At 52.1% G+C, this 24,147-nt stretch overlaps 1 protein-coding gene and 1 non-coding gene across 2 annotated transcripts in view; one reads left to right on the top strand and one right to left on the bottom strand.

Moving 5' to 3' along the window:
- Nucleotides 1–5,910: 5,910 nt before the first annotated feature.
- LRFN2 (leucine rich repeat and fibronectin type III domain containing 2) overlaps nucleotides 5,911–24,147 on the bottom strand; it is a 36,098-nt gene continuing 17,861 nt past the window's right edge. Inside the window, exon 2 of the mRNA XM_024766244.1 lies at nucleotides 5,911–6,880. Within this exon, the coding sequence (XP_024622012.1) occupies nucleotides 5,911–6,880 (970 nt within the window). The remainder of the gene's footprint in view (nucleotides 6,881–24,147) is intronic.
- On the top strand, nucleotides 17,550–17,656 carry LOC112414086 (U6 spliceosomal RNA). The gene has a single exon (XR_003006069.1). It is a non-coding gene; the product is annotated as a U6 spliceosomal RNA (small nuclear RNA).

Here is a 24,147-nt window from a genome sequence, read left to right on the forward strand (position 1 = left end):
AAGTTATTTAACCCCTCTCTACCTTAGCTTCCCCAGTGGGGATGATAATGATACCCGCACATAGGCAACTCAATGAACAGCTGTTATCAATTTAATTTTGCAGTTCAACATCCACTCTGAAAATGCCAACCTTGTGTCAACCTAATGAAGGGATAAGAACTTTCTCATAATTGGTCAGGGTGGGTAAGGCAACGAGGCCATCCTTCGTAGACAGGCAGAATCATATCCTTGAGAGATTCCCCAAAAGAATGTGTGGGGAAAAAGTATGACAGAGAACCCAGGAGGGGAACCTTCAAGATTACTGGATGTGAATGAGGGCTTAATTCTCTTCTTCTCGGGAATATTCCATCTCAAATGGTGAGCAAGATACTTGCTTGTTACCAGGACATGCCAAGTCAGTGACTGAGGGGACAGGTGTGGGGCTCTGAGGTTTTGTCTCATGAGAAAGTGGGAATGGTCTCAGGAAGGTCAGCTGACAGAGGTAACCACGGTTCGGGGAACAGGGGACATCTGGAGATAGCACTGGCCGTTCAAAGGAAAGAAAACTCACCCTTGCAAAACATATAAATGCTGGAGTCCTTGCTGGGTGTGCCAGGGAGCACCCATGAACACATGTTACAGAGGAGGTGGCAGAAGAAGAGGGGGTATGATTATCATCATCTAAGCAGATGGGCAGCCCGGACGGAGGGGCCCAGGGCTGTGGGAGGCTGGTCAGTAGGCTGACTGGCTGTGGACCAGATGGGCTTGGGGATCCCATGGAGATGGCTGTAATGCCAGATTCACCCCCTCATCAGTAGGGAACCAAGTGGGTAACTGTGGGAGACACTGACATCTCAGAAAGGGGCTGGATAGTGAGATCTTCCTTGCTGCAGCCCCAGAGAGGCTCCAGCACAAAATGGCGGAGAGAATGCTGGCTCTGAGTCACTTGGACTACATTTGACTGTTGGCTAAAGGGATCAGATCAGTTATCCCAACACAAACAGGAAAATAACCAGACAAGAGCCTGCAATCTGGGCCCATTTCCCCGGAGTCAGCGAGCAGAAGAAAGATGCCAAACATCCCAAATGAGAACATGGCTGTTGCACCTGTGGGAAGATGCTAAATGGCCAGGATGGGGATCGCAGGATAGCTGCAGAGGTAAAGCTCATCTCCCCTCCTTGGTCTGTTGGGAAGCATATCAATTTCCCTCTGCCAGAGGCTGCAGGGAAGGGAAACCTGCGAGGTTTGTAAACATTCACTGGCTATGAGTTGGGGGACCTGAAACAAAATAATGAAATAAGCTGAGAAAATAAGATCTTTGGTTTAAAGGCTGAAAGCACAAGTAGATATTTTTAAACGGAAAAGGGGGCAGTGTTCCTTTGAGATGTTTGCAGAGCAACCTGGATGGGTCTGATTCTATTACGCAAAAATAGAATCTGTTTACCTGTGAAGAAGCCTTCTTGTCACAACGAACTTTTCCTGCTGCCAACTGCATCACACAGCACGTTGCTGGGTTTGGGATCTGGGTGTGCTGTATAAAATTGTGTGTTCAGGTTTTGACTGCTGCCTGCCAACAGTCTTTTTTTTTTTAATAAGTGTGTCTAATTTACCAGCAGCCGTTTGCAAACCCCCATGGCTGCAAGAACAGAGGAAACCCCACCCAGTTTGCTGAAGCCCTGAGACCTTTACTGCAGACACACTGAGAACAGAGAACAGAAGACACGGAAGTACTCAGGCTGTACTTATGAAAAGTCTATACCCACAGACTCTGGGAGAAAAGTTACTACCCATTTGGGAAGGGGGACATCTGAGACAGTGACCTTCCTCTTACCTGGTTAGAAATGATATCCCTTAAAAAAAAAAAAAGCGAGTCTAAGTTATTGTGGAATTTCAAAGCTGTAATCATGGCAAAATGAAAAAAATCTACTTTGAGGGGAATCTGAGGGATGTGTCATTATCAAGAACTTGGGGAGAGGGGGTCGAACACTTGCCAGAAACTCAGTAATTCAGCCAGGCTCAGAGTGTATCAGCTACCTCTCTTCTGTGAGAGATCAGAGAGCTAAAGGCTTCTCTCTGTCAGGAAAGAGGATCTGGGTAGGCAAGCATCTCTCCTGATAGGGACAAAAGTTTTGAATTAGGAAGAGGCGAGAAGATGGGTTTGGGCATTAGAGTGAGCTGGTGTGAGGTTTTCTGTCTTAAGGGTACAAAGTTACAGGTTTTCAGGGCAGAGGGGGCCAGATGAGGCTGGAGGTTGGAACGCTATTAAACAAGGGACCTCTAGCGGTCACCAGGCCAGGAGAAGGGATGATCAGGGGAATTTTCCTGGGATGGAATGTGTTACAAGCCAAAAAAAAGGGCCAGAAAGGCTAGTGCAGGGTCAGAAGAAACCACTTAACCAAGGGGCCCTTGCCTGGAGTCAACACTCTGAGAATTTTAGCAGACCTTCGGGCCAAACCCAGGGTTTCCAGATCAGGCTGTAAATTTGAGTACTTCAGTCAGTATAAAATACAGTCTGTAACGAATGAGTTGAAGGGAGGAAGAAAGGATAGGGGAGGCCGTGTGATGTCATGTGAAGAGCTAAGGCTTGCAGCCATGTGTGACCTTGGGCAAGTTACTTAACCCCTCTGAGCCTCAGCCCCTTCATTCGTAAAACTGGCATAATAATAGTTACCTTGAGAGGCTGCAGTGAGGATTCAGCGAGACATTGAGTGTGAAGCAGCAACACAGGACCTGGAACCGTTAGCTTCCTTCCCCTTCCAGAAGCTGTGCTTGCAAGTCAGTGGTTGTATGTGTAGAGCCGTACTGTACCAGCCCCATGTGGCTCTCAAGCACTTTAAAGGCAGCTAGTCTGAACTGAGATGTGCCATGTGAAACACACATCAGATTCCCAACACTTCGCACAAAAAAAAGAGTAAAATATCTTATTAATCATTTTACAGTGATTATACGTTGAAATGAAAATATTTTTATATACTGGGTTAGATAAACTATATTGTTAAATCAATTTCACCTGTTTCTTTATACTTGATTTAATGGGCTACTAGAAAATTTAAAATTACAATGAGGTTCACACTTTATTCCTCTTGGACAGTGCTGACCTAGACACTAGAGGACGATAGGGTCAGGAAGCTGTGTTCCAGAAGCTCATTTGTTTCTCTACCGTGGGTCTGTGCTTTAGTTTGCTGTCCCGGTTTCCCGGTAAAAGAACCTTTTGAAAAAATGCCACCTTGGCCTCAAAGTGGGTGGAAGGTACTCGGGCTCCCCTAGTGGCTACGTGCGGTAGTGGCCATCCAGGGAAAAGGAGGCAGGGCTGGAAGGCGACAGGATGGAGGGATCGGGTTGTAGCCGGGGATGGACTATTCCTTCTTAGCCTGGAGCGTTAATTCCAGACCCTCTACTGACCTTTACTCCAGGAGGCCGGCCCCATTCTCTCTTATTTCAGAAGGCTCCCATCTTATACGTGAACTTGGCAGGAAGCAGGCTCTCACTAGGCGGTACCAAACACAGGTGTAAGGGAAGATGCCACCTCAAAGCCACCTTCAGAAAACCACAGCGTTTCCAGAGAAATAAACAACAGACATTCACAGACACAGGAATGTTCTTTTTTTTGCTCTCTCCCAAGAAGTGTGATCCGTTTTTGTTTTTAAAACTGTACATTTTACTGTACATTTTTTTTAGCAAAAGAGAAGATTGGCATTTGTATTCTGCCCACAGGGATGTCACTTTCCAAAACTCCAAGTCAGAAACCTGACAAACACAAGCGTGAGTACATACCATGTCACGACAGAGCTCGTAGCCGCTGATGAGGACAGAGAGTTGATTCCCCCCCTTCCGATGTCCACCACTTTCCCTCTGGGCATCTGAACCCAAAGGCAAAAAGAGAGGTGGTATTTGGGGTCACTTCCTCAATGGCTACATTTAGAAAGGCTTAGTGAGAAAGTGCAGAGGGAAAAAAGAGTGGAGGAAAACGGGTCCGAGAAAGAGGGAGGATGGGAGAAAGGATGTGCTCTGGCACCCAGGCTGAAAGTCAGCTTGTGGTCTCAGGAAGAGACTGGCCTGGTCTGTTAATGGCCTGGTCTGTTTAATGTCCTGGTCAGGACCAGAAAGGGACTGGAGGAGGCAGAGAGGCACCAGAAGAAAAAGAATGAAGACAGGAGAGTTGAGGGAAGGTGAGGAGAGAAAGGAGGAGTGGGAGGAAGGACGAAGGCATGGGACTTGGAGGCTCCTGGGAGGAGCCAGAAGGCAGTCCTGCATAGACAGCTCCCCGCCCTCTCCCTGTGTGTTCTGGGCGGGGTTGGGGGCCACCAGCTCAGCTCCAGGTCTGAGCCCATTAGAACGTTTCAGCCCCAAATCTATGGCAGATGCTCGGGAGAGGGAAGAAGGAGGTGGAGAGAGGTAGTGCGTTGACAGTGAGGAGAGACCTGGAACAGACAGGGACCAGGAGAGACAGAGATGCGGGGAAAGACCTTCAGATGCTTCCAAAGCCTCTTCTCCCCCGCCACGTCTCGTCTGCCCCCTCTGGCCACTGTCTGGGAACGTAGGGGTCAATTCCTAGATGGAAAGGAGCCCGTGTGTCCCTCCCATCGCCATCCTGACATTTCCACGATGGATCCTCCTCATGAACGGCATCCATGGAAGGCATCCCCCGTGTCCCCATGTCCCACCCTGAGCCACCTTCTTCAGGAACAAACAAGGGACAGACTTTGGACATAGAAACACCCTAGCTACAGTGAAGACAGGGTAATGGATTTCAAGCACCACCCCCAGGAGGTAAGTGGCCTTGGGCCCTGCCCTGACTTGGTCACTAATGCACTATGTGACCTTGGGCAAGTCCTTTAGACCCTTGGGGGACAGGAAGAGAGGGTTAAGGATGAGATGATCGCAAACACCTCTTCAAGCTTCAGAACCCTACAATTCATTTAGTCATGAAGAGTCCTTAGTCCTTCGAGCTGGAAGGGAATTGGAGACTTGGTATGATCTCATTAGTTTATGAATTAGGAGGCTGAGGTCCAAAGAGAGAAAGGGTCTTGCCCACTGTGTTTAGCTGGTGGCTCTGGAACCCAAACTCAGAGCTTTGGACCCCGTGTCCAGTGCTCCTCTGTCACCCCACTCTGCTCTCCTTAATTAAGAGAAGCCCTCTTGACCCCCCCATGTCCATGGGGACTCCCTGTCCCAGCTTCCCCCAAAAGAGGCAAAAATCCCAAAGCAACTCCAAAAGTTAACATCCCTTATGTCCTTGTGTCTCATAAAAACCCTTCTACCTCTCCCGCACGTAGAGTCCCAGAAGTTACCCTTCTAGTTTAAGCTGATGTGATGGGTGTTTGAGAAGCAAAGGAAGCTGAGCCAGGGATGGGGGAGGTCACTCATCCCTCCCAAGTGTGGGGACTCTTGGGAATAATGAGGCGTCTGGGCAGGGGACTCCAGTCTTCCCCCAAACAAATGTGCAGCCCAAACCATTCCCTGTTCTTCTCAATTGGCAATGATCGCCCACCACCAGGGCTGCTTTCGTGTGTAGAGTAAACTCTCCGTTATCCGTGTCACTGAAGAGAAGGAGTCGGGGAAGTGGAAGAAATAAATTAAGAAATAAAAACAACACCGGAACCATCAGCAATGCAAAGCCGCTTGCTTATAGGCTACATTTGTGATTAGAAAGGCAGGAGCCCCGCCTTTCCAAACACTCAGGGCTTAGTCTGACATTTGAGCCATCGAGTCTGCTTTCCCTGAGCACAGCCTGATGGGTGGTGGGGGACGGGCCTGGGAAGGTGGTGTGTGTGGTGTGGTGGGGAGGGGAGGCCGTTGACAGGGAGACAAAACCGTCCCTGGATGTAAACATCACCATGGAAACGCCACAAAGACTTGTGGGTAAAGATGCTTTCCTCTTCTCTCACCCTGACAGGGTGGGAGGGAGGATGCCCACCCCCCCACCCAGGCCTACACCGTGCTCTCCATCACCCACTCGGAGCTGCCAAAAGTTCCCCGGGCCCCCGCCAGGTCACTCTCCTCAAAAGGCAAGAGCATGCCGTTGACAGAGAGGCTGCGCTTCGTCCAGACGTTCGAGACCCTCCGAGGCGGGCTGTAGCCACCAGCGGCGACCCCTCCCGCAGCCGCAGCTGCAAAGTCCCCCATGTCGAAGGAGTGGCTGCGTTTGGCCTTGCCCTCCAGGGGCAAAGGGAGCAGGCTCCTGGCCCGGGCCGCAGGCGGCCCCAGCAGTGGCTCTCGGTCCGAGGGGTGGCCCCTGGCCGATGTCCCAGACCCTCTCCCGCCTGGAGTCCTGGAGTCCAGCAGCTCCTCCTTTCTCTGACTTTTGAGGTCCAAGGAGGCGAAGGCCCCCATCAGGCGATCAAGGTTGGGCTTGGGGCGGGGGGCGGGGGGTGGGAGCCTCCAGGGGCCCCGTCCCAGCCCTGCAGCCTCCCCGAAGCCCAGAGAACTGGAGGAAGAGGAGTCGCTGCCTCGGGCCAGGCCAGCGCTGAAGTCCATGAGCTCGTGGCCCACCACCACCTTGGGCGGCCTGGGTGCGGGGGCCCCGCTTGGTGCGCTGCCCAGCGCGGGGGGCTGGGCCCCATTGGTCTGCGAGTGCATGTTGCTGACGGTGGCCGCCGGCTTCCCGGCGCCCTCCTGGTTGCAGACCTTGTAGCGCACCATGAGGATGACGATGAAGACCAGCAGCGTGGCCACGATGATGCCACCGATGACGAGGATCATGGTGCCGCCCAGGATCTGGCTGTGCATGGACTGGCACTGTGGGTAGTCGGCCTTGGTGAAGAACTGGGCACAGCCCACGATGTTGGTGGCCGTGAGCGTGGTGGCCGTGTCATCCCACATGGCCAGCACGCACAGGTCGTAGCCGGTCCCTGACACCAGGTTGTTGACCACGAAGGCCTTGTTGGAGGCTGGGATCATCCTGTGGGGCGTGGGTGGGCATAGAGGGGGAGGGATGGTGAGGGACAGTAGGGTGATGGGGGGACAGAGGAGAAGTAGAAGAAAGAGAGAGGGTGACAGAGACAGGAGAGATGGAGAGGGAGAGGGAGCCACAGATGCAAGGACACAGAATGAGGCGGAGCAGAAGAGGGTGACAGGTGGAGAGACAGGAAAAGGGAGAGACGGGGAGACAGAGGGGAGGGGGAGGAGGGGGACCCAGGTGAGAGAATAGAGACAGGTTGGAGTGGAAAGGGAAACAAGAGAGAAAGATTCCGGGTTGTGGGGTGGAAGTGCCAGAAGCAGGTACACAGAGAAAGACACCGGTGATCAGTTGCAGGGAACAACCCAGAAGATGTGGAAATAAAAGAAGGGAATGAGATGGGGGATAGTTGATGGTAGAGACAGTGGAAATTGGTTAGAGATGGAGGTTCAGGGAAGAAAGGGGAGAGATTCAGCAGAGAGGAGAGAGGAAGCACACGGGGAGGGGCAGAGGGAGGGACAGGAGAGGCAGAGAGATTAAAGGTGTGAAGAAGCAAAAACTGAACAAAAGGGACTCCCCACCTCCCCACTTCTGCCTTGTCTGCTGCAAATGGTCCCTGGGTCTCTGGACAGTGGGGGTGAGAGTAAGGTCGGCCCTGGCCCCTCAGCACCCTCCCAGAGGCTGGGTCCACCCTTTGTCTGTCCTGCGAGATTCCTCAGCACTGACAGCCTTGTTCTGAGCCTGGCGCTGTACTGAGTCACAGACAAGGTCCTGCCCTCAGGGACCAACTCCATCCTCATCTCCACATGGCTTTCTCGTGCCTTGGGAGGGAGAACACTCGCTGGTGCAGACTGGGGTCTAAGCAGAAGAAAACTGGAGGTGGAAAGAGGGGGTGTTGCTTGGAGGGGAAGGGCACGGTGCAATGTTGAAGAATGGTGGGCAACTGTTTCTCAGAAGGAGGGGCCGGGTCCTCCATCACTGCCATAGCAGGCCAGGCACATCCAAAGACACCTGGGAAAGGGTATCACTGGTTGGGGAGGCCTTGACTGGTCTCTTACCTTAAGGGAGGGTCTGAGGGGGCAGCAGTCTCCCCTCATTGGGGCCCACCCACCATAGCCTGGGCCCCTTCTGCCTGGACCTTCAGGAAGCGTGGATGCAAACTGTGACCTCTAAGGCCTTTGTGCAAGTATCATGCCTTCTGGTGGGGGTCCCTAGAAATGACACCTGTCTCACCCCATAAACACTTCTGCAGAAATACCTCGGCCTGAAGGTGCCACATCTCTCTCTGCAGCCTTCCCCATCTCCCTCCACTGTCAAAGAGCCCTCCGTTTTCCTGTCCCCTACTAATCCAGGGCTCCATCTATGCTTGTCAACCCCTCCCACCTAGAGCCAGGCAGCTTAATTGAGATCTCAAATATGAAATACCGGAGCCTGAACACTTCCACCTGGGAACCGCGCACGGAGGCTGGGACTGACAGGCGGGTATTGACAACCCGTCAGTGGGCAGCCCTGGAGGCTGCTGCCTCCCTCCTCGCTCTTGGCCCACACAGCTGCTGGGGAAGCCACATGGAAGAAATTGAGCACTCTGCCCCCGTCCCCATCCCCAACCCATAGCTACAGTGCATGGGGCAGAAGAGGCGGGTGGAGGAGGTCAGAGCCCAGATCCAGCATGCGTCCTGCAAGCCAGCCCTTTAGGTCTATCTATCCCACCTGGGCATCATGGTAATGCTGTGTCCTCATGTCACAAAGGAGGAATGGCCAAGGCTCAGAGAGGCTAAGTGATTTGCCTCAGGTCACACAGCTGGGACTGCCAAGATGAGGCAGTTGGGGCTTTAACACTAGCTTCTAGATCCACAGTCTGGTCTTATGCTTTTCCACAAACTCGGACGTTTTTCTTCATCTCAGTGAAAACTGCACCCCCCGCCCTGGGCCTGTGGCAGGTCAGCCACCCCCTTCCCTGGAGCAATATTCAGAGCCCACTGAGGCTCAGTTCTGCTGGGCCAACTGCTGCGCAGAGCCCAGGGCTACACGGGCCCACTTCCTCCCCCCTCAGGGAAGTGATGTGAGTTGGAGGGGCAGGAGCTGTGCACACCCAGAACGGTGACAATAGTAGAGCAAACACTTAATGGCAAGTGTGTGCCAGGCTCTATTTTTGGTGTCCTATTTCTATCAACTCACTTAGCCCTACGGCAACTCTCTGAAGCAGCCACTGTCGTGACCCTTGTTCTGCAGAGGTATTAAGCAGATGTAACATGGCAGAGCTGGCATTCAGTCCCAGGCAGTCTGGCTCCTGTCCACTCTGACCCACCTTGTTCCGCCACCTCTCTGGGTCGTGAGCGATGGAAGAGCGTATCCATGGAGGAGGGGATGGGCTGGCTGCTTTATTGAACACTTGGTATGTGACAAGGGTTTCCACATTCAATATTGCATTTAAACTTCACCACAATTCCAGGACACAGGAGATGGACTCCGAGCCCAGAAATCATCTCAGTGTTTAGCCATCTTATCCTGGGAAGCAGACCCCACCACTACTACTACTACTAACAGTTTGACACTAGCAAACAAATCTACAGCTGATTTCTACAGCTGATAACAGAGGTTTAAGAAGAAATCACACGGGAGCATACTGGTTATTCTGCTATTGGCTCTCAGGTCTGTCTTCCCTTTCACCTGCCCTCCCATGGACAACAAGGAACTACATTTCCCAGGCTCCCTTGCCTGTTCCCAGGCTCCTTTGCCTCCCAGATAGAGCTGGCCACTGGAGGCCCCAGAGGAAGACTGGAGGGTGGGAGGAGGGGAGAAGCCAGGTATTTCTACCTTTTTCTGCTTTAAGTGGTGTCTCCCTCTCAGCTCCTGAGCCTCCTCTGTGATCCCAGCTCCAGGGGCTCTACCTCCTGCCAGAGAGACCTGGATCTTAGGCTCTGACCAAACCATCTTCTCCATTACCTCCATCCTTGGGCGGGGTGGGTGGAGGCAGTGGCTTCCTGCTGTAGCTAATCTCTGTGATGCTGACCCCTCAACAATCCCATCACCTGTAACCCAACCCCAGTACTGCATTCCCTCTTCTATCTAGCGTGTTCTTTACTTTCTTCTTACAGAATCCTAGGTGACACAAGGACATATAATTTACACGACAAGGAGGAAAAACTTATTTTTTCCTTGCACTTTGGGAAAAAACTATCATTACTTGATGTCAGCAGTAGCACATCTTATCTAGTAGAACCCCAGTTGGAGGAAGCACTTTGCCACCTTCTCGGAATCATTCATCATTCCCCAAATCTGCCACCTGACGCCTTTGCGTAGAGCAGCCCCTCTTCCCAGAAACCACTTATCTTTCTCCACCTGGTGACCTCATCCTTCGAGGCCTGACTCAACATCACCTCTGACCCAACTTCTGCTCTCTGCTCCCACAGCCCCCCTGCCTTCCTCTGCTAGAGGCCCTTCTCAGTGGATGCCTGTGTCTTCCCGGAAGAAATGGGCCGTGTCTTCACCTTTGTATCTCTGTTGCCAGTCATCATATCTGGCCTTGCGTCACTGCTGAGTAAATATTTACCCTATAGTTGAGCAGTGAATGAAAGACTGCTTTGTTAAATATTAAGGCCTGTACAAATGTCAGGGATTCTTAGTTAAATACGACAGCTGGTGACCCTTAGACACTGCCTGGTCCTGAGGATCTCTCGGGAGAGGCGTTTTCCACATCTTTGAAGCACACCCCTGACAATATTGATGGACTTGCACGTAGATACGTGTTGGGGTGTGTGAGTACAGGTGAATGTGTGTGCATGTGTGAGAAACGATGTGTGGGGGGCATGTCTATCATTTGAGAGCCGGCTGCATGGGTATTTGTGAGCATGTGTGTGTGTGTGTGTGTGTGTGTGTGTGTGTGTGTGTGTGTGTGAGTGTATAGGTGTTCACTTATATATAGTACACAAAGGTTCTAGTTCCAGACGATGTTGGTCACTGCTCTGTCCCTCTTCCACCCAGCCCCCCAGAGGCTCCACATGTCCCCTAACACTTCTGAGGGGACATCCCATGTAACCTCTCCCAGAGACACTTGCAGACCAAGTTTGCTCTTTCCTAACTGCTGCCAATTAAAGCTACTGTTTGGGGCATCTGGGAACGGGGATGGGAGAGGTTCTTAGAGTCTCCCCCTGGGCCTCAGGGCAAAGCCTACTGTCCCCCTTTCGTGGGCTCAGTCCAGACCACATTCCCCAGCCAACTGTGCACTTAGTGGTGTCCAGGTGGCGAGTTCTGGCCAATGGAATATGGTGGCAGCAGTGTGAGCCCCTCTGCGCCAGGCCTTACAAGAGCGGGAGCACTTGCCCAACTCTCCTTCCCCTCTGCTGGCTGGACCCTGGGTGCAGTGGCCAGCCTTGGCCAGGCAGATGACAACAAGGCCCACCCGAGGGATGCTGGAGACCGGGTGCCTGAGTCTCCACTTGAGGAAGGCCTCCTGGTTAAGCCGGTAAACCGCCCTGGACTCTCAGGAGAGCAAGAAATCAAATTCTGCCATGTTTGAGCCCTTATGCATTTGCATCCATTTGCTGTAGTAGTTGTGGCCTCTTCTGGCTAATCCAGGCCCCTGCAGATACGATGAGGTGAACTTGAGGAGTCTGTTATGTGTAGGCGTGACAGAGAAAAAGAGGGCGTGAGTGTGTGTGTGGGTGACTGAAGAGGTGCGTGTGTCTTTGTGTAAGAGGAAGAAGTCGGTGCTGGTGTCTACACAAGAAATGCGATTCTTGCCTTCCTGGACTTGTCGGCAAACGCCGCCTCTTTTACCTCCAGCCTCCATCCCCCTCAGCTCCCAGCATCACCACTTTTAGGTGCTCTCCTCCTCCCCTCCCCCATCGGTGATGCACCGGCTGCCTGCTGAGCCCCAGCACTAATTTGGAGACACCATGTCAAGCTGCCCTCACTCCACTTCCCTGGCTCTGCACCCTCATTACTGGCTCTTCACAGAATCACCAGCCTGCCAACCTCTCTGGCCGGCCATGACATCTCAGGGCACATGAAAGGGACTCATTAAACCAAGGCAAGCAGCCTGGCTCCCCAGCCTCTCCCTCTACCTGCCAGCCCCAAAGGGGCCTGTTTGCTTTCCTGCACAACTGCAAGGGAGCAGAGGAGACATGGCTGGTTCTATCTAGCGTACGATTCATTGAGTACGTACTCTAAGCCCGGCACTTGACAGTCTGGGTCTCTGATTCTGCACACTGACTCTAAGAGGTAGGAATAGTTATCCCCACACTACAGATGAAGAAACTGAGGCTCGGGCAGATCGGTCACCTGCTCAAGGTCACACAGCTGGAAGGCGGCTGAGCCAGCGTTGTTAGCCAGGGCTGCCAGGCCACCAAGCATGGTCTTCCCGATACTGTATTACCGTGAACTGAATTGAGCAGAATCAGATGGTAGCAGGAAGCAAGTCTTAGAGTCAGGGTAACTATCTGACAGCAATTAAAAACCAAAACCAGAAACATATATTACTACAAAGGCAGCTAACATTTATTGGACACACTATATGTCAAGCAGTGTTCTGAGTACTCTACCTCTGTTAACTAATTTAGTCCTCACAGCAACTCTATGAGGGAGGTACTATTATTATCCCCACTTTACAGAAGAGGAAATCAAGGCTCAGAGAAGTTAAGTGATTTGCCCAAGGTCTCATGGAGAGAATGTTTGTGCCTAGCCAAGATTTGAAGCCAGCACCGTCACGTTATTTCAATAAATGCTCTTGATAACCCTGGGAAGTACCTTTCGGAATTATGCTCCCCATTTTAGAGACAGGTATTAACTGAATTACCCCCTATAGTTAATTAGGGGTAGAGATGAGAGTCCCATGAGGGTTGTTTTGCTACTTCTGAATGCTCATGGGAAGTCTGAAGGAAGTGAGGGAGCTATGTGGATGTCTGTGGGCAGTTTTCCCACAGAGGGAGCTGCCAGTGCAATGGCCCTGAGGCAGGAGCCACGAGGAGGCCGGTGTGACAGAAACAGAGTGAGGGAAGGGGAGAGTGGTAGCAAATGAGGTCACCAAGGTAGTAGCCAGGAGCCAGGTCCTAGAGGCCTTGCAAACACATTGTGTCTTGTGTGCCAACGCTGAGGATTTGCTGGGTGCCAGTTCTGAGAAGGATTCCGGAGCTGTGTTCAAACTCAGTGGGACAGAGTGCTATGGATCTGGAAGAATCTGTTTTATATTTGTTGTTTCTAGTCTCAGGATCAGAGAGCCATTAGAGAGAAGTACTGGAAATACCGGTACAAGTGGTAGAATCCCCTCTTCTGGTTTCGGAGCCGGACGCTGGCCTTCCCTGAATGCACGGCCCTGAGTGATAACAGGGGAAGGCGCATGGCTGCTCTTTAGAGCAGGATTACCATAGAGCTGGCGTGACTCAGTGAGGGCTCCGAGAATCAGGAGCCTCTCGTTAACTTCTGAGACAGGCCAGGGCCCGGGGGCCAGGCTCTGTCGCTGCCCTACTGCCTGTGCCCCTGCTGAGAACATGGGGCTCCCCTGGCTGCCCTGAGACACTCTGTCTTATTGGCAATGGCTTTGCCCCATCAGCAAGTAAAGGAGGCACATTCAACATGACTGAGAGTCTGAGGCAGGGAACCCCAGTACCCATTCCCACAGCCCTCAGAAGAGTAGGCAGGGAGGGGATCAAAACTCTTGGTTGCATTGGCCTCTGGATGAACTCTCTTGCTCCCCTCCCCCCACCTCTCCTCTATAAGCAGCCAGAGGGATCCTGTTAAAACCCAGATCAGACCAAGTCCTTCCTCTGCTCAATGCCCCCAGTGAGGCCTGTCCCACGTAGTCAAAGTCCTGACGTGGCCCCCAGACCCCTTGTGACCTGACTCTCACCCCTCCGAGTTCCTCTCCTCCTACCTACCCTGCTCACTCTGCACCAGTCACCTGGCCTCCCTGCTGTTCCTCAGGGTGTTGCCAAGGGTGCTCCTGCCACAGGGCCTTTGCACTGCCTGTTGCCCTTGCCTGGATGCTCTTCCTCCAGATGTCCATATGCTCTCTGCCTCACCTCTTTCAATTCTGCTCCAACGTCACCTCCTCTGACTGTCCCGTTTAACATTGAGGGCTTCCCCCATCTTTACCTTGAGCCCCCAGCCCCTTACTCTGCTCCATCTTTTCCCATTACACTTTTATTGCCTGACAGACACTATCATTTGCTTATTTACTAGGCCTCCTGTTAATTCTCTCTCTCTCCTTCCACTCCTAAGAGCAGGCTTTTTTGTCTGCTTTGTTCCCTGATGTTTCCCCAGCCTCTAGAACAACACTCGGCACATAGTAGGCCCTCAAAAACATTCTGTAGGGCAGGTGAATGAAATGAATGTTCTGTACCGGCACTGTCCAATACAGTAGCCATACATGGCCTTTTAAACTGAACTTCAAAGTAACTAAATTTAAATGAAATTAAAAACTCAGTTCCTCATTCACGTCAGGCACACTTCAAGGGCTCAGTAGTCACATGTGGCCAGCGGCTGCCACACTGGACAGCACAGCTCGGGGGCAGCCCACCGTCTCCGAGTTCTACTGGCCAGGGCTCTTGTTATGCCCTCTGGCAGGGGGTAGGAATCCTGCCATTTCCTATGTGAGTCCTGGCACCCCAAACAGATGGGCCAGGCCGGGGAGGCTTGTCCAGCTCCGGGACAGCTCCCGCACCAGGACAATTGGTCTTGAAGGCTTCAGTCCGGGCCTCTGCTCTCTCTGTCTCCCCAGGCGTTCTCTCCACGACGCTGGACAGCTTCATCCCTTCTTTTTGGTTCTTCCAGCTTCCCTCGACTCCTGGGGCCTCCAAGTTCAGTGGGGTCTCTCTGGGGCTCCCCCAGGCCTGACTCAAGCTCGTCTGTCCCCCAGGAGTGCTCTGACTCTCCACTTGCCACTCATCCTGTGGTCCAGCCCCTTCCCAAGACTCTGTCCTGTGGCAGTACCACCTCCCTTTACCCACGGTCCACAGGCTGGGCCAGCCCTGGGCCAAATGGAGCCTTTGGGCCCCTCTGGTCCTCCATTGCTATACCCTGTTCCTGCTTTTCCACTTCGCATCTACTAGTTACCCTTGTACTTCTGTTGTGTAAGTCTCTATTAAGAAAACTCCCTGATAAATCCAGTCACCATGATGAATGTCACCCCTCTCAGGAACAGTGACCATTAGAAAGAGAGGCGGCAGAGGGCAGTGGTGAGGAGCACAGAGTCTCGAGCTAGACTGCTGGGGTCAAACGCTGGTTCTGCCTCTTCCTAGCAGTAATCACTTACTGTGGGCCATTCCTTCACCTGTCTGTGCCTTAGTTTCCTAGAAATATACTATTTCTGGAAAAAGTGGAGCATTTATAATCTCTATAGGGTTATTATGAGGTTTGAATGAGTCATGACTCATAAGGAACCGGGTCAGCGTCTGGCACACAGTAAACTCCACTGGAGGGTTTGTTATATAAAGGGTGGGTGAAGCTGAACTAAAAGTAATGTATCTCTGATAGTGGAAATCCAGGCCTCGAGGGTTTGTGGCTGGCAAATCTCATGCAAGCTAGACCCTGGGAGATGTATGCAGCACCTGGATCCCGGCTGGGCTGATAGGAGACATCGTGGCTTCAACAGTCACAGCAGCAGGACATGTTCCCCCCTGTGTGTGGCTCCAAAAGTCTTTTTCAGAAGAAATGTGGTGACAGTGTTAGTCCAGCCCTGGCTGAGTGAATGAAGGGATTACTAGAAATTCAACCAAAGTGAGCCAGGCCCCGGCAGGCTGCCTCTTCACTCATCTCCCCAGAGTAAGCTCCATCCTGTTCCATGATGCTCCTTCATCAATGGGATAAAGCCGGGAGTGAGAGTGTGAGCCTGGGACTGGACCACCAGGGTTCAAAGCCCAGTGCCATCGCTTACCGGCTGTGTGACCTTGGGCAAGCCACTTAACCTCTCTGTAAAGGGAAACAGATGATAGGGCGTCCCTCACAGAGTTGCTCTGAGGACGAAATGAGTCAGTACCTGTAATTTAAACCATGCCTGGTCCATCGCGAGCTTAGCATATGTAGTGATTCTGACTGAGGGAGTCATCTGGCCCCAGCAGGGATGGAGATTAATCCCGCAGCACGAGGTTAGATTAAATACGGGCTAGTGAGGCAGGTACACACCCAGCTCAGGGGCCAGCCAGCTGAGCTCTGGCGGTCTGTCTCTTCTGCTGGCCTCAGCCTGCCCTCCAGCCTAGCGCTTCTCTGGCTGACCCACCGAGATGATGCCGGCTCTTTCTTGTTCCCCCTGTGCCATCTCCACTCACAGACCACAGGAAAGCCAGGTTGAGGGGGCCCATCGACCCCCTGGCTGTCAGCACTCCACTCCCACACTTCCAGGGACACGCCAGGCAGCCCCCCATCCCCCAGCTTCGCGCATCTCCGAGCTGCTCAGAATCCCTGCTCACGTTGCTATGGTCTGACGGCTGCTGCTTGGTCCCACCGGCCCCAACTCAACCCCACAGAGACACCCGGGACAAGGTGTTTCTTTCTTGAACACATTTCAGCGCTTCCCAAATTGTGCACCAGCTCCCTCACGCCCCCACCCCCCCCACCCCGCCCTTGAGTTTCCACTTCTCCAGAGTGAACATTTCCATTCCTTCCCACCATCTTTTCGGGACACGCTCTCCAGCTTGCCTCGCAGCTGCTCCTCACTGATCACACGCCAATCTGTCTTTGGCCCTCCTCTGAGTGTATGGGGGCGGTGCGCAGGGTCTGAACCGGAGAACAGAGTCACGTTCCCCCAACCAGACGTCCTGCTTCTCCTGAGGCCCCCTACCCAAGACAACACGGAACTTTCTGGAAGCTGCGTCGCCTCGGTGGCTCACACTGAGCAGATGGCTAATGGAAACACCCTGTGATCCCCCCAGAGCTGCAATCAAGCCACGTTGCTCCCATTCTGTCCCCTAAAGCAACGTTTCTACCATCGTAGGCTGAGCCGACCCAGGCGAGGTCCCCTCCCCTCATCAGGTCTTTTCCTCTCTCTGTATATCTTTATCTCTCTCTCTGTTTCTCCTCACCCAAGTTTCTATGGATGTGGAACGTTTTCCTGCATCTAATTGTCCTTAGCTCCCAGTCCCCAAGGACTGGGTGGGCACATCACAGGAAAAAAAAAAAAAAAATGTGGGCTCTGGGATCTGACAGAAATCTCTCTTCGAAGGCTGGTTCTGCCCCTGACCAACGGTGTGACTCAGGGTCAGTTTTTCCTCTCTCTGAACCCAATTTGCTCATGTATGAAATGGGACTAGCGGTCCCAACCTCCTGTGCTGAATGCGAGACATTCAGTGTGCTGGGGAAAACATGACTGCCCTCTCCTCTCCCTTCCCAGGGCCATTCAGTACACCTGTGACGACGACGACGATGGCCACGATCGTTGCCACTTATCTCCTCAAGGATCTGAGAAAAGCTTGCTCAATAACAATTCATCACTTACAGAAGAAATGCAGAAGGTGTCAGACCAATTATACCTCGTTGTAAACACAGGAGTGAACAAAATGAAGATTCCCCACCAGCCGCCTCCAAACACACTAGAACCACCGGCAGACGCCAAATCAGTGCCATCCAGTGATGTACCTGATCAGACAACTCTGCCCAGTTAGCAGATCCATGATTTCCCAGGGGCACCACGCAGGGGCAAAGTCACCTGTGGCACCAGCTCCTTAAAACTGCTGTGATGGTGCTCACGTCAGCTGCACACATACTCAAATTGGAATGATGTAGAAGAGATTAGTATGGTCCTGGCACAAGGATGACATGCAAATTCGTGAAGCATTCCATATTTTTATGAAATCCTGACCCACGTTACAGCTTGGATGAATGTTGAGGACATTATGCTAAGTGAAATAAGGCGGAAGCAAAAGGACAAATATTGTGTGTTTCCCCTCATATGAGGTACCAGAGTGGTCAAATTCATAGACTGAAAGTAGAAGAGTGTTTGCCACGGGGAGGAGGAAATGAGGCGTTAGTATCGGATAGGTACAGAGTTTCAGTCTGCGATGATGAAAAAGTTGTGAAGATGGATGGTGGTGATGGTTGCACACAAATGTGAATATACTTATGGCCCCTGCAGTGTGCACTTAAAAATGGTTCAAATGGTAAATTTTATGTTATGTCTATTTTAGCACGACATCAAAGTGGCCAAAAAGATGCCATCACAGAGCAAACGCTGCCAGGTGGGCAGGAAGAGGAGAGTTCGTTGGTGTCATTTGTCACTTCAGTGTGGCTGCTACATACTCAGGTGCAGTCACGGCAGGGACCTCGTGGTTCTGTTGTTGCCAGGCTTGGTTGGCCCAGTCAGGTCTGGGAAGGGCACAGGGTGGGGCAGAGTGGCCCCCTGGCCCTCCGCTTGCTCTTTTATATCTGTCCTGTTGTTGGAGAACAAGGCAGCTTCAGAGCAGAACTTGGCACACACCAAATGCACGCAAAGAGGTTGCAGAAGTTAAAGCATGGTGGTTCCCAGCATCCGCTGTGCTGCCAGCTGGATCTGGGTTCAAGTCTCACTCTGCCACTGACTGACTAGCTGTGTGACCTGAGGCAGATTATCTAACCCTCTCTGTTTCAGTTACATAGAATGCTAGTAGTACCTACTTTGCAGGAATAGTGCCAGGATTAAATGAGGTAAAGTGTGCCAAACATTTGGCATGACTCCTGGCAATAAATCAGGGAACAGCAAACACAAGGTTTTGTTTGAATGACAATGGTGACGTCAGTGATGACCCTTGATAGAAAAACTCAAGATGAGATGAAGTCCTCAGTCATCTCATGGATGGGTTTTGGGGCCCTGCCTTTTCCCCCAGTTCTAATCCCCTCCCTCTGTCAGATCAGAAGCTCCTTGAAGAAGGCAACTTTATCACCCCCCAGGTAAGTTTGTACTATGGTGTAAAAGGCTTCCTGACCGTGCAATGTAGGTAAGTCACTTCATATCTCTGAGCCTCGCTCAGTTTTCTTGCCTGCAAAATGGGTTAATAGTACCGATCCTATGGCATCTTGTGAAACATAAATCAGTGATATGTGTTCAGTACTGAGTATATAGTGCATAGGCTTTATTTGTGCAATAAGAAGCAGCCATCGGTAGAAACGAACACAACATTTTAAATCGACTATACTCCAATAAAAATTTTTTAAAAATAGCAGTAATCAGTATTACCTTTAGTAACTTGGCAATAAGTGATTCTCTGTGCTGTTTCTTAAATAAACCTCAGAATTTATTGAAAAACAAAAGCAGCCATAATGATACTTGGATTAGGTGCCTGAAGATCAAGTTCAAATCCTAGCCCTGGGAGCTGCTAGCTGAGGGATCTTGAACCAGGAGATTGTTGGGAAAACCTACCAAGCTCCTTGGTTGCACTTAGAAAAGTGCTCACAAAGTTGAGGTGTCATTTTTTATAGTGGGGACCCTCAGAACCCCTACATGAATGAGTGACTGAGAAACTGACAGGCACCTCCCTGAGGGCTTCTCCCAGCTGCAAGCCTGGAGGCTGGGCTCCACGACTAAGAGGCCTGCCCGACTTCTGGCTCGCTAAGCTGCAGCCCCGGAGTGCCTGCTGCCTCACCCCGAGGAGAGACGCCCTTTCCAGCTGGTGGTCTGGAGGAGCCCGCTTAGCACTTCTCCAGCCTGTGTTTCTGCTGATCCGGCCCTAGACACCTCCGCCTCTAACAAGCAGGCTGGCCGGGATGGGGAGAATCAGGTCAGGAGAGAAACAACCTCTGAAGTGAGACCTCACTGGGCAGCGGGGAGGTCATTGTCCAGTCAAGTGGATGGAGGAGCAGAGCTGTCCCCACCCACCAAATAGTCTCAATTTCAGCTGGATGGACAAGGCTCTAACCCTGACTCTCTCATGGAATTGCTGTGTGACCTTGGGCAAGTCACTTTCCTCCTCTGTGCTTCAATGGCCAATTCTGACATTCTAGAATCCCACAAGAATATCACCAGGAGAGGGGTGACAGGAGCAAGGGAGAGACAGGAGGAGGGAAGGCAAGGCACAGCCATCAAAGAGCTGTGGGAGTTCGGGCACCAGGTCCCCAATTCTGAGCACACATGGGATTTGGCAACAGAGTGACCGGGGTTCTGGGCTTAAATCCTGACTCATAACTTATGGGCTGCATAATCTTTACCCCAGTACTTAACTTCCCAGAACTTCGGTCTTGTTTGTAAAAGCAGTCTGCCAACCTAATTTGCAGTCATATGAGGATTAGAAATAAAGTATGGAAAGCACTGGCATATGATATGTACTCAATAGACCATATATGTATCTAGTGAATGCTTACCTACTTTATCATCTATCACCTATCTATCATCTGTCCATATCTATCTATCTATCCATCTATCTATCGTCATAGTTTTTTTTTTTTTTTTTTTTTTGTTTTTTTTTTTTGCGGTACGCGGGCCTCTCACTGCTGTGGCCCCTCCCATTGCGGAGCACAGGCTCCGGACGCGCAGGCTCAGCGGCCGTGGCTCAAGGGCCCAGCCGCTCCGCGGCATGTGGGATCTTCCCAGACCGGAGCACGAACCCGTGTCCCCTGCATCGGCAGGCGGACTCTCAACCACTGCGCCACCAGGGAAGCCCCGTCATAGTTTTTATAGAGAATGCTAACACCATCCAACCCACCCATCTCCCAGAAGGACCTCTGGCAGTGGCGAAGGTGAACTATCCGGGGGGAATGGTGGGTTGCCTGGGGGTTGGCCCTTTGTGCTGAGTGGGAAGGTAAGCTTCACTGTGGAATTCCTTCATTTGTCAGGAGTTTCCAGGTGAGGCTGGCCTGGCCTAGAGGTGCATCGTCCTGGTTTTAACTGGAAATAACTCAAAGCAGTATTGTTGCCCTCCCCCTCCCCCTCCCCTCCCTGAGCCTGGGGCAGCAGCTCCTGTGGGGACAGTGAGCCCCTAAATGTGCTTCAAGGCCCCTGGAGGATGGCCCTGTGGGTGTGTGATCTTAGTGTGGAAGTAATCACGTGAGCAAATCTACTGTGAGTAAATCACAGACTTCCATCTGTAACTTTCTGGTGGTCTCCCCAGCACTGTATATTGGGGTGCATGGGTCTGAGGCTCCAGAAATTGGTTTGCTTTCCTCCCTCTTCTGGTCCAGGCTGGGAGGGGTGTCGCTGGGCTGCAGAGGGGGCAAAAGGCGGGTGAGCGGCCTGCCCCTCTCCCACCACACAGGCGGGATGGAGGCTGAAGCCCGGCGGGGGAGCTGTGTGTGTGTCCGCTGACTGGTGTGTATGTGTGTAGGTGTGTTTTGTGTGTGTGTGTGTGTGTGTGTCTACTGACCAGACTAGAAGCATCATTGGTGTGTGAGTAGATGAGAGGAGGGTGTTGGCTTGAGGCTGTGAGCCTCTGTGAGCATTTAAAGGAGGTGAGCATTTGAATGAGTCAGAGCCTGGAGAAAACACCCTCCAGGGGCCCACAAGGCTCCTCGTGGTCTGGCCCCACTACCTCCCTGCCCCGTCTCCTGGACTCTGCCCCTAGCTCTCTCCTGCTGCTGCGGCCACCCTGGCCCCCGTTGCTCCTCAGACATGCTCCAGCCTTGAGGCCTCGCCCCGGCTGGTCCCTCTGCCTGAAATGCCCTTCCTGCAGACCTGTTTGGCTCACCTCCTTCAAGTCTCGGTCCTGACTCACCTTCTCAGTGAGGCCCGCCAGGCCACCCTATTTAATATTGCAATTTGCCCACCCCCTGGGTAAGACAGAGCTCCTTACCCTGCTCTGCAGGTTCCTTTCTGCGTAACACTGATTTTCTCCCCTCACCTCTATAATTTGCCCATTTATCATGCTTGTTGCCCGTTTCCCCCACGAGGACGAGGATCTCCAGGTGTTCTGTTCACTGATGCATCCCGAGCACCCAGAACAGTAGCATTTATTTGACGGCATATTTGCCTCTAGTTTCTCATTTGTAACACGGGGACAATAAGAGAAGCTATCCACTTCAGACAGTTGCCGCTCAGATTAAATGAATGAATACCTAAAAGCACCAAGAACAGTGCTCGGCACACAGCTTAATACATGTTAGCTGTTGTTACTACACTCCATCACCGCTTGGGAGGTGGAATTGAGTGAGCGATCCATGTGAGGGATCCAGCACACCGGCAGTCACCCAGGGGTGAAGGTGCTTACTAAACGCTTCTCGCTTCACTCTCACCCCACCCCTTAAAAATTCCCAGGAAGGAAAATTCCCTGACCTCTTCCAGTCATGGAGCCCATATTTTGGGGCCCTCTTTGGGTTAGGAAGTTACTTATCAGTAAATTAACTATCTGTTTGTTTGGGTTTTGTTTGTTTGTTTTTTATCAAAGGAAGGGGCAAGCAAGAACCCAGCCTGCCCCACCCTGGGCTGCATAGCTCCCAGGTGACTAACAAGCACATCCTTTGTTGGGTATGATAGCAGCTTGGACTACGTGGCACCTGAGCCCAGGAGTCGGGTGCCCAGATTCTTCTCCTGGCTCTGCAACCCCCGATAGGCTGGATGATTGGGGCATGTCCCATCCCCAATCTGAGTCTCTGCTCTTCCCTGGTAAAGGGTTGGGATTAGACCATTGCTAAAGTCTTTCCAGACTCATCTGTTCATCCGATTTTTATGGAGCACCTGTTATGTGCCAGTGCTGCTAGAGGGGATACAGCAGTGAGCAGAGGACACAAGTCCTTGTCCCGTGAAGTTGACGTTCTGGGCGGGGGGAGGGTGAACAGTAAATGATTAACACAATTGGTAACTCATGTACTATGTTAGAAAGTGGAGTGTGCTATGGGCAAAAGAAAAAGCATAGCGGATTAAGAGAAGGTGAAAGGGTTTGGGCGTGGGCTGGTCAGGGATAATCTCCTTTAGCGGTGACATTTGAGGTGAAGGACATCTTACATTCCAGGAACCTACGAATCTCTGTGATTCTCTCTTCCATTTGGGGTCCCCTGGAGTCCCCATCTCTTATTTTCTCTCCTTCTCTGAGCACACTGAGCCCCAGCTTGCCCAGTGGGTGATGGGGCCGGAAGACAGATCAGCCAAGTCCCCAACGGTGGTGAGTGATTTATCACCGTCTTTATTCACATTCCAATATTTCACAGCTCCCGTGGCTCGGATGGAATAAATATGACCTTTTATTCTTCACTTCGCTTAAGACTCAAGGTCAACAGCCCAGCTGCGATCTATCGGCTGCTCCCTCCACTGGCTGTCTGTGAGCCAGGGAGCTCCATGGCTGTCAGAGATTCATGGCACCACCTCCCAGCCCCACGCTCCACCTGCCCCTAGGCGCTGGGCCTGGGCCTTGCTTGGCCGAGGAAGCAGCAGCCACGGTGGCTCTGGGGGACCATGGCTTATTGAGGGCAGAGACCAAGCCATAAATCTACCCCCTCTCCCCTGAGCACCCCCCATCACTAAGGTTGAACCCATGACCCGGATTTCATTTCAGTCCTGGGAGGAGGCAGCCATGGGAAGGCCAAGCAGCCACGGTTCAAAGGGCAAATCATACATTAGAACACCAAGGGCATGGCCATCAGTTTTCTCAGCATGGAGAAGGGACGAAAAGGCATCAGCCTGCCTGCCTCAGATGGAACCCTCCAGGCCCTTCCGGCAGCAAGGTCTCCTGCTTTCAGAGAAGCCTGGTTTTGCTTGTCAGACACCACCAGCACTCCTGGAAGTTCTTCCACTTGTCTGACGGAGACCCATCCCTGCAGCACCCGCCTCTTTCCTCTCGTTTCCTCCTTATGTGTGGGTGGTGGGTGGGATGGGATGGTCTGGTTCATACTTCCCCTGCTTCCTCATGGTAGTCTGAGTGACACGGGCTGCTGGTCTGGGTTTGCTAATAGATTAGGTGGCTGGGAAGGGGCGGCTAGACAGTCTAGAAAGGAAACGCAGTCACTGGCCTGTATTTTGAACACACCACCTGTGACCCTAAGATACCGTCTTGCTCCTCTCCATCCTAACTCATGTCCTGGGAGGAAAAGGAGGGGTCAGGAGCTCTCTGGAGCACAGCCAACCTGGGTCTGAATTCTGGCTCTGCCACTTCCAAGCTGGGAGAAGTTGGGCAGCTTACTTACCCTCTCTGATCCCAGAGATTCCTACCCTGCAAAGCACCCATAATAGTCCCAGCTGTCTCCCAGGGGTTGTGCACATGCTTGATGCGGGGTGGGGGGGCGGGGGGGAAGCAAAGAGCAAGCACTCAAATGCTAAATGCGTATTATCAAGGCCTCGAGGTGCAGACTCTAGAGCCAGCCCACCTGGGTTCAAATCCCAGGTGGGACACCTTGGGTGAGCTTCTTAACCTCTTCGGGCCTCAGTTTTCTTATCAGGATAATAA

This window comes from Neophocaena asiaeorientalis, unplaced genomic scaffold, assembly GCF_003031525.2.
Source record: "Neophocaena asiaeorientalis asiaeorientalis breed wild unplaced genomic scaffold, Neophocaena_asiaeorientalis_V1.1 scaffold46, whole genome shotgun sequence".
NCBI classification, from domain to species: Eukaryota; Metazoa; Chordata; class Mammalia; order Artiodactyla; family Phocoenidae; genus Neophocaena; species Neophocaena asiaeorientalis.